This window comes from Meleagris gallopavo, chromosome 8 (assembly GCF_905368555.1).
Source record: "Meleagris gallopavo chromosome 8, MGAL_WU_HG_1.1, whole genome shotgun sequence".
NCBI lineage: Eukaryota > Metazoa > Chordata > Aves > Galliformes > Phasianidae > Meleagris > Meleagris gallopavo.
The window spans coordinates 21,578,679-21,591,769 of record NC_139411.1 but is presented as its reverse complement, the minus strand read 5'-3'; the positions used below and the strand labels follow the sequence as shown (position 1 = coordinate 21,591,769).

At 61.2% G+C, this 13,091-nt stretch overlaps 3 protein-coding genes across 16 annotated transcripts in view; all 3 read right to left on the bottom strand.

Moving 5' to 3' along the window:
• Positions 1-717: 717 nt before the first annotated feature.
• PYROXD2 (pyridine nucleotide-disulphide oxidoreductase domain 2) lies at positions 718-4,474 on the bottom strand. Of its 5 annotated transcripts, XM_010714597.4 has the most exons (16): positions 4,122-4,473; positions 3,828-3,847; positions 3,546-3,639; positions 3,400-3,473; positions 3,167-3,313; positions 2,920-3,064; positions 2,747-2,808; positions 2,565-2,662; positions 2,297-2,438; positions 2,071-2,205; positions 1,917-1,989; positions 1,681-1,837; positions 1,445-1,599; positions 1,250-1,356; positions 1,044-1,164; positions 718-949 (listed from the first exon to the last, which is right to left on the bottom strand). In XM_010714597.4, exons 1-16 carry the CDS (start codon positions 4,249-4,251, stop codon positions 867-869), a joined length of 1,743 nt encoding a protein of 580 aa, XP_010712899.2. In that variant the 5' UTR covers positions 4,252-4,473; the 3' UTR covers positions 718-866. The 5 variants fall into 5 exon arrangements, with proteins under 5 accessions (XP_010712899.2, XP_031410319.2, XP_019473267.2 ...); XM_031554459.2 differs by having other exon boundaries at positions 1,917-2,205; XM_019617722.3 differs by having other exon boundaries at positions 1,917-2,205; positions 3,400-3,639; positions 4,122-4,474.
• Positions 4,475-5,276: 802 nt separating this feature from the next.
• Positions 5,277-9,942, bottom strand: HPS1 (HPS1 biogenesis of lysosomal organelles complex 3 subunit 1). 6 transcript variants are annotated; one of them, XM_085230221.1, is made up of 18 exons: positions 9,725-9,936; positions 9,498-9,635; positions 9,283-9,425; positions 8,964-9,072; positions 8,599-8,759; positions 8,416-8,518; positions 8,228-8,332; positions 8,046-8,118; positions 7,875-7,942; positions 7,274-7,441; positions 7,027-7,203; positions 6,894-6,955; positions 6,691-6,813; positions 6,553-6,617; positions 6,316-6,461; positions 5,928-6,041; positions 5,752-5,834; positions 5,277-5,473 (listed from the first exon to the last, which is right to left on the bottom strand). In XM_085230221.1, exons 1-18 carry the CDS (start codon positions 9,827-9,829, stop codon positions 5,311-5,313), a joined length of 2,106 nt encoding a protein of 701 aa, XP_085086347.1. In that variant the 5' UTR covers positions 9,830-9,936; the 3' UTR covers positions 5,277-5,310. The 6 variants fall into 6 exon arrangements, with proteins under 6 accessions (XP_085086347.1, XP_085086345.1, XP_085086346.1 ...); XM_085230219.1 differs by having other exon boundaries at positions 6,894-6,961; positions 9,725-9,934; XM_085230220.1 differs by having other exon boundaries at positions 6,894-6,961; positions 8,046-8,115; positions 9,725-9,931.
• Positions 9,943-10,034: 92 nt separating this feature from the next.
• The window catches only part of HPSE2 (heparanase 2 (inactive)), a 77,514-nt gene continuing 74,457 nt past the window's right edge, over positions 10,035-13,091 (bottom strand). For 4 of the 5 annotated variants that reach the window (XM_085230226.1, XM_085230224.1, XM_085230227.1 and 1 more), the window contains 3 exons: positions 11,616-11,761; positions 10,749-10,895; positions 10,035-10,676 (listed from right to left, as the gene is read on the bottom strand). In XM_085230226.1, coding sequence (XP_085086352.1) covers positions 10,511-10,676; positions 10,749-10,895; positions 11,616-11,761 — 459 coding nt within the window. In that variant the 3' untranslated portion in view covers positions 10,035-10,510. Of the gene's footprint in view, positions 10,677-10,748; positions 10,955-11,615; positions 11,762-13,091 lie in introns of all 5 variants that reach the window. The other variant, XM_085230225.1, reaches the window with a different exon arrangement.

The window sequence follows — 13,091 nt, the reverse complement described above, 5'->3', positions numbered from 1 at the left end:
GGCACCCCGGCACCCCACATCCCCACACACGGCACCATCCCATCAGCTCTCCCACGGCTGCGGCCATGCCCTGACGCTCGGTGTGAGCGCGACACAGCGGGGTGTCCCCCCTTTTGTCACCCCCGGGTTACAGCGGGCACCAACACCTGCAGCTCCGTGCAGCCGGTGACTGCAGCAGCTAAAAATAGGGCTCTGCAGCAGGGCAGCCCCGTGCGCGGGAAGCTGTGGGCGTGCGGGGCTATTCTCAGAGGAGTGCGGGACTATTCCTGGCCGGTCAATATTGATTCAGGCGGTTCAGGTGCAGCAGCGCAGCCCGGAAACGCCATATTTAGGGCCCGGCAGGAGGAGAGGCCTGGAGCTGAATCGGGAACATTGTCCCCAGGAGGAAGAGGGCAGGGAGAGGATGTGAGCTCTGTCATTGCTGCGCGTGGCTCTCAGCAGCAGCACGGGGCAGGATGCTGGGAGCACGGCACACCCCAGCAAGGGGCTGGCTGTCCCCATTCACCACTCCGTGACACGTCTGTGCCCTACACAAGCAGAAGCAGTGTGGGTGGCCCTGTGCAGCCCATGCTGGGGGGCATAGGATGTGCTCTGCACTCAGGCCCCAGGATATCACAGCCCAAAGTGCACAGGGAGCTGCACAAAGAGCTGAAAAAACACAGAGAGAGTTTTAATGCAAAGTGGCTGGGTTTATTTCTGTGGCTGTCACAGCACTGGGACATTTGACACCTCTTGGGACACTGCACTAGCCTGTACTGTCCTGTTCACAGGGGATGCTACCTTGCATGCTTGGCTTGCAGCATGGATGGGAAGCAGGGGCCACTGGAAACAACTGCAGCCAAAGGCCTGTGCAGGTGAAGTCAGTTTCACCGCTGCCACCGCAGGCGCCTGAAGTCCCTGAGGACCACCTGGGCTGCATTGCGTCCCGCTGCGCCCATCACACCTCCTCCTGAAAGGCAGTAGGAATGGGGCTGTACCAGGGGTCTGTGCCTGTCTATGTAGCCCTATCTTCCTCCTGCAGCCCCATTCTCAGCCTTGCTTACCGGGGTGAGCTCCACTCCCACACAAGTATAAGCCCGGGACCGGGGACTGGTAGGTTGAGTAGGATGGTGCTGGCCGGGTGAAGTAGAGCTGGTCCAGAGACATCCCTCCGTGAAAGATGTTCTGCAAAGAGAGCCCACATGTGTGCACTGTCTCTTCCCCAGCTGGGACAGGAATGATGCTCAGAGCCCAGCCTACTGGCACCCACCCCTCCAGGCAGCCCAAAGATCCTCTCCAGGTCAGGTGGCGTCAGGATGTCCCTGCCGATGACGGATGCCTTGAAGCCTGGGGCATAGGCTTCAATGCAGTCGAACACTATGGAGGAATGGAGGTATTTGTGGCTTTTCCATAGGCAGGGACTAGTGCTCCAGGCATTATCCTGCTCCATGCATGCTTTACATACCTGTGTCTGCATAAGCATTCCGAGCCTTCTCGTCCCAGGGCTGCCCACCTGCCAGCTCATATGGGGTATACTGGGTGAAGAGGGATACAACGTGGCAGCCTGGAGGGGCCAGCCCTGGGTCCAGCACTGAGGGGATGCACAGCTCAATCATGGGCCTGGGGGAGTGAGACACAGCCACAGAACATCCCCCAGCACCACCAGGGCGGTGGGCAGGGGGCAAGGTGGGCACTTCCTACCTGCTAGAGGGGTGCCCTTGGGCAGCCTCGGTGTAAGCCTGGTGCAGGAGGTGTGTGCCCTCGCAGTTGAGGTGGATGGAGCAGCAGTGGTGGGGCAGAGGTTGGTTGTCATGGGTGTTGGGGGCAGCCAGGAAGCTAGGGAGCCGGTCTACCGCCACTTGGATGGAGACCATGGAGTGCATAAGTGCTTCATGCATGCCTGAGAAAGGATGGTCAGTGTGGCTCCTTGTCCTTACCATTGATCTTGGTGACAGGGGAACATGTGTCGAGCTGCTGGATCCGCCGCACAAAGTCCTCTGGAAGCTGCTCCTGGGATGGAGAGGGCACTGCAGTGATGGGGTGACCCAGCTGGGGTGTGACCCTGTGCCATGTGCTATGGTGGCCCCATACCTGGGGGGTGAGCTCCAGGAAGGTGAGCTGGGGGGAGGCGTTGGACAATACCACTTTACTCCTCACCTCCGTTCCGTCCTGCATCACGACGCCCTGTGCCTGCCCATCAGTTCCCAGCAGCACGCGGCACACGGCCTGGGCAGAGGTGAGGGCACCTCACTCAGTTCATCCCCACAGTCAGCAGCCAGACATCCCACAGCACTCACCAAGCCCAGAAACCCCATACCTGCTCCGTAAAGATGTGGGCACCGTGGGTGGCTGCTGCGCAGGCAATGGCTTGGGACAGGGCCCCCATGCCCCCAGCCACATAGCCCCAGGCACCACGTTGCCCCTCCAACTCACCCATGACGTGGTGCAGTAGCACGTACCTGTGGGTCAGCCAAGGGGATAAGATTGTCCCCTGCGTGTGTCCCCCATGGCAAGGATGCCCTTATGAGAGCTCCAGTGGCCAGCACACAGAGTCACAAGACCCAAGGAAGGGATGGGACCCTCACCCACTGCCAGGGGTGTGGGGGCTGCTCATGGCCCCAATCACTGCATCTGTTGCCAGAGTGGCCTTCAAGGGCTCTGACTCAAACCAGTGATCCAGGATCTGCTCCAGAAGACAAGGAGAGGCTCAGGGGTGGGCTGGATCCCCGTGAGCATGCGGGGAGGTGCCACTGCTGCTAGCACGCACCTTGGAGATCGGGGCTGTCAGTACCTCATAAAAGTGGGGCAGCCGCCGCCCCAGTGCCAGCCCTGTCAGAAAAGGCAGCTCCGGGACCTGCATGGCTGCACCAGGAGGTGGCCACCAGTGCCTGGGGCTGGACCAGCCACCATCATCATGGGGATCCCCATGTCTCCACATACCTGCCTGCAGCAGGGGCCACAGGGCACGGAGACTCTGCAGCAGAGAGCCCTGCCCTAGGGCAGTTGTATCTGCCGGGGGGGCATCCAGCAGCGGGTTGATAGCAGACACCAAGCACCCCATAAACACCTCATACTTAGGGTAAGCCTGAATGGGGACAGAGAGTGGCCAGAAGGGGATATCCCACCATGCGCATCCCTACTGCTCTGCTGGACAGGGGGGCTCCTGGGCCAGGCATTGTCCCCGTACCTGAGCATCTTTCTGGGAAAACTGGGCGATCTGCTGCTGGGTCTGGGCCATGTTGTGCCCCATCAGCAGGGAGCGGGGTGGGCTCCTGTCCTCCAGCAGCGGGGTGAAGGAGTAGGGGTCCCGCGGCAGCACCTTCAGGCCATGCCGCTGCAAGGCATGGGGTCAGGATGGAAACTGCAGGGATAGCAATGCAGCAGGCTTGCCCTGCCAGCATGCTGGGAAGGCAGCAGTACCTGCAGCTCCAGTTCTGCATAGATCTGCGGGCGCAGCAGGCTGAGGAGGTAGGAAGCCCGGGAGAACTTAAAGCCTGGAGAACATGGGGTGGTGAGGCGTGCACAGGGAAGGTAGTGGGCAGGAGGATGTAGGGCACGTGGGGTACCTGGCACAATCTCTTCTGTGACAGCTGCGCCACCCAGCACGTGGCGTTTCTCCAGCACAGCCGTGCGCAGCCCTGCCTGCTGCAGGTAGGCAGCCTGCGGGAAGCGTGTCACACTGTGGGTGGCATGTGTCCCTTTCCTGCACATGGTGACCCCACCCCCTCACCAGGGAAGTCCCTGCTTCCCAAACCTCTGTAGGACCCCCAGTCCCAGTGGTTGCTGTAGACCCTCCTCCCAATGCCACCCCCTGGGATGAAGGTGAGCGCTCTGCTGTCGGTACTCACTGCCACCAGCCCGTTGTGCCCTGCAAGGAGAGAGTGGGGTGATCCAGGGCAGCCCCATGGTACCCTGCCACACATGGATGCAGAGCACCCAAATAGTGAGACTCTGGGCATGAAAACGCAGGCATCAGCAAGCATCTTCTCCATCCCTACGTTCCCGGCCCTCAGCACATCTCAGCTCTGCTCAGACCCCCGTGCCAGTAGCACATCAGGGAGCTGCAACACATGCCCATCCATGCCAGACCCACACACAGCTGGGGGCTGCCCCACCTACACCAGCTCCTGGCCCCACGTTACCTGCCCCGATCACCACGGCATCATATTCTCGTTGCAGCTTTTCTGTGGTCCTGCTATGAGCCAGGCGTTGTCCCCGCTGCCCATGGACAGCACAGCCTGCACCCAGGCCTGCACGGAGCCCGGCCAACATCTTTGTACTGTGCTGGTAGTCTCCTGGACTTTGCTTTCACAGCCGTGCCTCTCACGGGGTTTCCAAGCACGAGGTAGGGGACAGGGGCCCAGGACAGGGGACGCCTTGGCATGGGGCTGGACACTGCATCTCAGGGCTTGTGCGAAGACAGCGCCTGCAGCTGAAACTCAGCCAAGCATTGCCTGGGGGACGTGCAGTGGCTGGGGGGGGGGGGTGGGCACAGTCCCACAGTCAGATTCTGCCTGAGCGTGGGGAGCATGCATGGATCCACAGCAACTGGCTGGGCGGGCGGCCAACCAAGTGCTGCAGTGAAGGGGAGTGCAGCCCCTCCATAGCAGCTGGGAAAGGGACAGCCTGGGGCTGGGCTTGGCTCTGGCCCCAGAGCTTTGCTCAGTGGGACAAATTCCTTCCCAGCAGCACAGGGCAAAGGCCCTGCCATGGTCCAGCGCTCCCCAAGCCACAGTGCCCAGCCCCAGCTGTGAGGGACAGCCACAACCCCTGGAGCAGAAAGAGCTCAGCACACTTGCACACGCACCAACAGCAGATGTGTCTGGAGGACACATGAACTGCCTCAGCTGCACCACGTGCTGGCACTCAGCTCAGCACCAACATGCGCAGAAGCTGCACATGGGCAGGGGGTGCACAGGATGCACCCCACCTCCCCAAGCCTGAGGACCTCAAATCTGCAGCCCTGTGTTTAGGGGTGCGGATAGGGGGCACGAGGTGTAGTTTGCAGTGCAGATTGGCTATGATGTTTTGTTCTCTGGCCAAAGCCAGGCGGAGAGGCCAAGCCAACACTATAAATCCAGCTTTGGAAATGAACTTTTCAACAAGCCCATGATTTGCCAAAAAGTTCTCAGCCCCACTCCCAGCCTGTCCCAGGAGGCTGCTGGGTGCTCGCCAAGAGGGAGAGGGGGAGAGGCGGGTAGTGCAAGCCCTGACCCGGTTGCATGACGGCGAGGCTGCACGTGGCTGCCTCCAGGCACAGCCCAGCTCACGCGCATCCCCCGAAGAAGCAGCACGAGGAACACCCACACCCGCTTTAATCCCAGTCCCAGCTCAGAGCAGGGGGATGCGGGAGGGTTCCCAGAGGCGCTGGGCCAAGTTGCAGGCCTGCTGGACCACCAGCTCGGACGGGATTATGCCCAGATGCACAGTGAGCAGCTCGTAGCACTTCACCACTTCTGTCTGCTGGTTCTTGCTGTAGTAACGCAGCAGCTTCCTAGGAAAGAAAGGCAGGGATACTCTGCAGGGTATGGCGCTGGCTGTGCCCCTTTGGAACCAAATTCCCCTAGGAGGCTTCTAGCAAGGACATCCACCCCTGCTGGCCCACAATCACAGCACCAGGCTGGGGACACTACAGTGCTGTCCAGATGGCACTGTAGCACTGGTGCCACTCTGCTGCCCTTGGTTTCCCCAAGCACACCAATGCACATGGAATGCTTGTTTCAGTACATTCTCTGTCACCTCTGCCCAATGACAGGGCTGAGGACTGCTCACCTGTAGTAGTCCCCTGCCAGCATCCCGATGGGCACAGAGTCATCAGAGAGAACCGGCACCTCCATCACCTCCAGCTTATAGCCCTGGGGATGGATGACAGCAGAGGACAGGGTTGTACCAGGGAGGAGAGGGACAAGGAGCCCTGTGGTGTGGGCAGAGGGGCTCAGCCCACTTACCAGCTCATTCTCAAACCAGAGGAAGTAGGAGCAGCAGTAGTCACCATCCTGCAGCATGAGGGTCGTGTAGCCCTTCTGCAGGTACCTCCGGGCCAGTGCAATCAGGGACCACACCTAGGGGAAGGAAGGCACTCCACGCCTGAACACAAACCTCCATCCACTGCCCCTCCTCCCATGGTCCGAGCATAACTCTCAGCACCACATGCTGGCACTCAGCTCAGCACCAACATGCCCAGCAGCTGCACATGGGCAGGGGGTGCACAGGATGCACCCCACCTCCCCAGGCTTGAGGACCTCAAACCTGCAGCCCTGTGTTTAGGGGTGCAGATAGGGGGACCATAGCACTATAGCAGCCTGGAGTCGGGCCCAGGCACTACAGAACCACTACCTTGCTCCTGACAAACTCGGCGAGGGGCCCCTTGCCCAGCTCTGAGCTGGACTTCTCTGTCACACTGAGTGACGGTGCCATCATCTGTCCAGCTGTGCGGTCAACATAGATGAAGTGCACCAGGCCAGGAAAGTCCTCCAGGTATGTGGGGCCAGTTAAGGGTATCCAACCACTTTGGTACCCCATGGAAACCTCCCTCTCTCCCCTCACCCCATCCTGGCCACAGGGATGGATATGACACCATGGTAATATTTCGCCTGCTCTTCACCAGCAGGAAGTCTCGCCAGTCCAGCAGCTTCTCCCTGCGAGCAGAAGTGCAGTGAGAAGGAATGAGGACCCCCAGCTGCAGGTAGTCTCTGCACCCCTCAGCCTCACCTCATCAGTTTCTGGGCTCGGTCCCGCAGGCCCTGGGACAGGCTGTGGCTGGTGGGAGTGAGGAAGAGCTGGCGATATACAGAGCAGAGCTGTCGCTTCACAGTGCCCAGCACATGCAGCAGCCTAAGTGGGAGAGGTCCAGCCTTGGGGTCCGCATTCAGGCAGAGCAAGGATCCCATATTCCCCAGCTGCCTCATACTCACTCCAGGTTGCTCCCAGCCTCGTTCCGGGAGAACATCTTGTTCTTGAATTCCACCCAGGCATTCTGCAACTAGAGATGGGGCTCAGTTCAACTACAAAGACAGCGGGATGAGGTCTGTGCATTCCCACACCCACCTGCATGTCCTGCCCACTCAGCTTCTTCACAAACTTATCCATGCGCTGCCGCAGCTCAGCCAGGAAGGGGTGGGCACGGGGGGGTCCCACCTCCTGTCCCTCTTCCAGCTTCTTCTCCAGTACCAGGAACCCATCCAGCAGTTGGTGCAAGGTGACGGCCACATGGCTCGTGGGGCCCTACCATGGAGTGGAGATGCGGGTCAGGCAGGAGCTAGCCCAGCCCTGCTCCCCTCACCTTACAGCTCACCTTGGTCAGGAGCACGAGGGAGATGCCAGGCCACAGAGGGACGCAGTGCATGGTGTGTGGCAGTAACAGGCAGCTGCCATCCCGCAAGTTGGCCTCCAGGAAGATCCTTCTGGGGTTCGAAGCTTCTGGGAGCAGAGGGCCCAATGTCTGGAGCAGGTCCTCTGCCATCTGGGAGGAGAGGAGAGATGCTCAGCCCCTGCATCATCCGAGGGGGCTGGAACCAACGTCCTGAAAACTGCAAGTACCCCTCAAGAGCAGAAGACAGAAGGGAGCCACCTTTTGCAGACATGAGCAAATGCTTGCAGAGTAGTGCAGGGAAGAAAGCAGCCCAGAAACCCTGAGGCAGCAGAGGGAGACACCAGACTGCTTTGAAAGAGCCTCAACCCTGTGCCACTGACATCGATGAGGATGCTGCAAGCAGTAAACCAGAGCTGACACACTGTCATGCACAACACAGGGATGCGCCACATGCCTCCACAGGCTGGGACACTCATAGCCATAGCACAGCAAGGGAGATGTAGCAAGGACCAGAGATAATAAAGAGCACCAGGACAGGCTGGGAAGGCATGGATACAGGTGGAATCATGTCGCACATGCTTACCTGGACATCTGCAGCATCTGCATCCCCATCACCCACCAGCTCAAGGCTCTCCGACCAGCTCTCACTGCCTGCAAGAATGCAGCAGCTCCACTCTCCCTGCCAGTCCCCCATGCAGCCCCAAGTCTCCTCTGAGGCAGGGGAGCCCAGGGCACTGATCAACCTGGCACTCACCTGTGCTCTGTCTGCCTGGTGAGGGTTCAGGTGTATAGTAGACTTCAGGTGCAGAGAGATCATCAGTGTCCTGCTAACAGGAAGGGCTGGCTCAGCTGTGTTATGACAGCAGGGCAGCACCGCCAGCATCCCATGCTGTAGGTCCCAGCTCTGCAGCCCCTGGGACTGCCACCCACTCTCACCTGATCATCTGACTGCTTCTCTGTAGCCTTGTGGGAGTTGGGGTTACTCACAGGGATGCTCTCACTTCTCTTCGGTCCCTGCAGCAACACCTTCCCTGCTGCAGGCTTCCAAAAGGAAAGACAAAAAATCAAAGCCTGACCCACAAGATATTGCCCTCCAGGGACACCCCAGCCCACTCCCCCCACACCTGTGGGCCAAGCTCCTCCTCGGCACTCTGGCTGGGATACAGGTCCTGCACCAGGAGGATGAGGGTGAGCAGGTCAGCAGGGCGGATGGAGCTGGCATTGCGGCTGTGGGATGGAGAGCAGGGGGTCAAGCAGGAGTGCCAGCAGTTGTCCTGGGAGGGTGCTGGAGCCAGGGCAAGGCACACCTGGAGTAGAAGGCCAGCAGCTTGGTGTGCACCAGGAGGAAGGCGTGTCCCACCTCATCCCCACCACGCTCAGGGCTGGCATTGATGTGCTGCACCACCTGCCTCTCCAGGAACTCGATGCACTGCTCACACAGCTGAGGGTGGATCAGCCGCTCCACTGCCTGCAGTGTGGGTTGGGATGAGGCTGCTGAGCCAGGCAGATGCAACCGCACAGCGCCAGGGCAGGGCTGGGGCCGCTCTTTGCATCACAACCTGGGGGCTGCCCAAAGATCCCCACTAGGAGCCCTTCTCCAGGATGCAGCATCACCCACTGCCAGCCTGGAGAAAGCCCTGGTTTGCGCTCAGCAGGTCCCAAGAAACATTACCTCCACAGCAAAGCTCTGGTCCTCCTCCCGCAGGCGGATGTATGTCTCCAGCAGCCCCCTCAACAGGCTCCAGCTGCGCTCCCGCCGCTCTGAATCCGCTGGCCGCAGCCTGAAATGACCACAGAGCGTGAGCCATGCATGACATGCCCCAGATGGATGGGCATTCCAAATCATCACCACGGCACCCCAGCAAAGGGAAAGGAGATGGGAGTCTCACTGCCAGGGGCACCGACTACAGGATATCTCCCACCCTCCCACCTCGGCAGCTCCCCCAGCACCCCTGTGCCCCAGCCCGTGCCGGTTGGCGCTCCCAGCTCACTCCTTGCGGATGAGGTGGGCATCGAGCGTGACGAGGCCGCAGTGAGCCTCCACCAGGCGCCGCAGCACGAAGAGCGTCCTGCGCAGGTCGTCCTCGCTCTCCGTCCCGTCGCCGTTCACCGCGATGTACAAGCAATCCCCGAACTGCAACCGGCAGCGGAGTCAGGGCACAAGGCTCGACCGCCCCCCCCCCCGCCTCTCCCGGCCCGGCCCTACCATGTGCAGGACGTGGAGGTGCCGCCCGCGTTCAGCCCTGAAGCAGGTGTAGGTGTCCGACAGCTTCTCCAGCAGCGCGGTGCAGGAGATGATGAGGGGCGCGAACAACGTGTTAAGGCTGTCCTCCAGCGCCGGGCCCTGCGGCACGCGCCCGAGTCAGCGTCTCCGGACCCCGTGAGCCACCCCCCCGGGGCCGCCCCGTCCCGTCTCGTCTCGTCTCACCCCACCTGCGCGGCGGTGGCGGCGGGCGGCCGCAGCCGGCGGAGGAAGGCGGCATCGGCCCAGTAGAAGAGCAGCTCGGCCGCGGTGCTGGCGATCAGCACGCACCGCATAGCCCGGCCCGGCCCTAGGACCCCGCGGCTCCGCCCGCCCGCGCCGCTTCCTGCTCCGCCGCGCGTGACCGCCGCGCCCACGCGCGCAGCGCCTCCGGTGGCCCGGCGCGGCCCTGCAGCGCGCACCCGGCCGCGGGGTGTCCCGCTCCGGTTCCTCTCTCGTCCCGCTCCGGTACCGCCCCGCGGCGAACAGAAGAGGCGGGCGCAGTGGGCAGCACAGCTTTATTACCCCTCACGTTCCGTTGCGGTGCGTCCCGGCTGCTCCAGCCCGCACCCCCCGCTCCCGCAGCCTGAGCCGCCTCCGCCTCTCACGGCGAGGAGCTCCCTGTCACCGCGGGCCTCATTAACTTAATTACCAACATTTACAGCCGTGGCCCCGCCCGCGCGACTCCCCCCGTCCCACGGCGTCCGGGCCGCGCTCGCAGCGGCAGCAGAGGGAGCTGCTTCCATGCTCGCTGCGAGATCCCCGCACGCGGGGCGGGCCCGGCCCCGACCCTCCCGGTGGAGCCCCGCAGCCCCGCCGTCAGTGCGCGGGGCGGAGCGGGCACGGGTGGGGGCAGAAGGTGCCGGGCTGGAGGGCGTCCGGGCGTTGGGGAGCAGGTGCGATGCGGTGCCCGCGCCGTGCTGCCGAGGAGCGGCGCGTCCCGGGGAGCGAGCGGTGGGTCCGTTGCGGGCCGCGGGCTATCGGTAGCGGCAGGCCAACGCGTTCACGTTCTTGACCACGTAGAAGCTCATGGTCAGCGGGGGGATGACCAGCGTGCGGCCGGCCCTCAGCGGCCGGGGCTTTAGCTCGGGGAGGGTCCCGTCGTCCACCATGGCCAGAGGCTGCCCGTTGAGCTGCACTGACCTGCGAGAGCGGAACAGGGTCAGGGCGCGGCGCCAAGGACGGGGTGGTCCCCAGCGGGAGCCCCGCGCTTACTTGGAGTGCAGCCCATCTTTGCCGTAGGGCTGCAGCAGGTACTGGTGGACGATCTTATCCCGCAGCGTCCCCGCCAGCTTGATTTTCTTCCGAGAGCGATGCAGGTTGATGATGTACAAGGTGATGGAGCCCCGCACGTAGTTGTGGCTGCAAAGGGGAGAGCGGGCCTGAGGGGTGTGTTGGCATCTGCCCCGAGAGCATCACCCCTGGAAAAGGGTCTGGGGTGAGTGTGCAGCCATCTGGGTTGGACATCGTCCTCCGCAGGGAGATGTCACTTCCCCATCGTTACAGCTTCCCAACTTCCCCTGCTCTCCTCGACCAGGAGTGGCACTGCTCGAGGGGGTCACTGCAGCTGGGGGCAGCTCCCCCAGGACCTTGCGAGGAGGAGGCTGAGAACTGAGGGAGCTCAGTACGCGAGTGGCGTCTGCCCCCCTACCCCGGGCACCCAACTGACAGCTCCAGACACCGATCCTCTGTCCCTGCTTAATCAGACAGCCCCAAACAAAGGCTATAAAGCATTTTGCACCTGTCAGTTACTGGACAAGGTTTCCTACCGAGCTGGAGGCATGTTGAAAGCATCTGGACTGTGTAAAGAAACAGCCTCTCCTCCTCCACAATAGCAACTTGTGTCTGCAGAGGAGGTGGCTGCCTCCCCCCACCCCCCACTGCTTGCTGAGGCGCTTTGAAAGACCTTATCAGTGAAACAATGAGCAGGCTGGGCTCCTGGGCAGGTAACCTGACCGACCGGGGGCCCCTCGTGAAATCCACCCCCTTGATCTTTGCTGCCGGGGCTGTCCGGCCGCAGTCCCTGTTCCCAGGCGGGTGCTGCCCCACGGCCCCCAGCTTCCTTCACTGTGCATGGCTCACTTGTGGGAGCTGGTGCAGTGGGCGTAAATGCGGAGCTTGTCACGGATCACCCTGCCCGGCCGGGGCTTCCTTTGCAGACCGGCCACGTGGATGGCCAGCACCTTGGGTCCGATGAGTCGCTTGTACAGCAGGGACAGCCAGTAGTCCTGCAGGGCAGAGAGGACAGTCAGCAGCACCAGTCCAGGAGAGTCTGGGCTGCCTGGGTTAGAATATTCCATGCCAGATGTCTGCCCTGGGGTGAGCTTTTATTTTTTGGCAGGGATCAAGCCAAAATGGTGTAGCTGTTTCCAGGAAAGAGATTAAGGAAGGAGTATGTTGCTTTGCACGCTAAGAGCCAATATCCTCTAATGGAGCTCAGGCCACGCAGTTTGGTGGAGAGCAGCACGGATGCTATCTCACATCTGATGGACCCACACACAGCCACGCTGCAGAGCCACACACAGCCCACATGGGACAATGACATCTTCAACCCTATTGCTGTGCAAGGCTGGAGCCCCTCGATCTATCCCATGCTCCCCACTCTGCTGATGGCACATTGGCTCTGGAGACAGTCCGAGGTGCTCCACTCCCCAGAGGTATTTCTCCTCCTAAAGCCACCTATGGAGCTACGCACCCATGACCATAGCTCACGGAAGCCAAGTACTCAAGAAATAGGAAATGCTCAGCCCCTGCACGCATGCGTTAATGATGCAGCCTTTTAATTACATCACCACATACTATATTTTCCCACAGGGCATGGCCTCGCATAGCACATAGGATGGGCCCCAAGCCCTGGGGAAGAAAGTGAGGCTGTGCACTGCTGGCGGCCACTGTCTGCAGGGCCCCCCCTCATCCGCTGCAGAAGCTGGGAGGTGTGCGGTAAATGAAGCAGCGTTGTAGGAAGGGAGGGGGCATGCTCAGAGGGCCGCTTTGCAGGACAGGGCTCTGTCCTTGTTGCCGCAGCAGCTACCAGCCAAGAGGAACACCCATCTGGTTGGTGCCAGCAGTGCCATTCAGCCTGCCACAGGGACATCCAAACTTGCTTCCTTCTGGCTAGGTCAGCTTCGGCCAGAGGGCTGGGGGAAAACCTCCTGCCCTCCTCTAGCTGCTTCTGGCCAAGCCTGAAGATGGCCTGTTAGCTCCCTGTTAGGTAGCTCTTCCTAGCAGCACTGCGGAGTTTCTTGCTTTCTGTGCACATTTCCACCAGCAAGATGCTGGTTTTGCTGGCAAATTATGGGAGTGATAGATGCTAGAGGACTCAAAGGGAGTCCTCAGGGACTTGGTGGCCACCCTTCAAGTTCCATATGCTCTTGGTGCTCCCCTAAAAGCTGTGGCTTAGCAGATCCCTCAGTGCTACCAACCACTTAGCAGAGATGTTCAGGGCAGTGGGGCAGTGTGGGGACCAAGATGTCCCTTCAACATCTGCAGGAGGAGAAGAAGCAGTGATTTTACCCTGCTTGGCAGGCAGGGTGAGCTCTGAAGCCTTTCTTTCAAGAA

Bases quoted from the DNA above. Each gene is read 5' to 3' on its own strand.
- HPS1 (XM_085230216.1), bottom strand. From the start codon at position 9,829: ATGCGGTGCGTGCTGATCGCCAGCACCGCGGCCGAGCTGCTCTTCTAC. The intron at 6,962-7,026 runs GTGGGTGTGGGA...CCCCATCTCTAG, and splicing joins TGAGTGGGCAGGACATGCAG to TTGCAGAATGCCTGGGTGGA. The intron at 6,462-6,552 runs CATATCCATCCC...TAACTGGCCCCA, and splicing joins GCGAAATATTACCATGGTGT to CATACCTGGAGGACTTTCCT.
- PYROXD2 (XM_019617722.3), bottom strand. From the start codon at position 4,251: ATGTTGGCCGGGCTCCGTGCAGGCCTGGGTGCAGGCTGTGCTGTCCAT. The intron at 3,314-3,399 runs GTACTGCTGCCT...CATGCCTTGCAG, and splicing joins ATGCAGAACTGGAGCTGCAG to CGGCATGGCCTGAAGGTGCT. The intron at 3,065-3,166 runs GTACGGGGACAA...GTCCCCATTCAG, and splicing joins TTTCCCAGAAAGATGCTCAG to GCTTACCCTAAGTATGAGGT.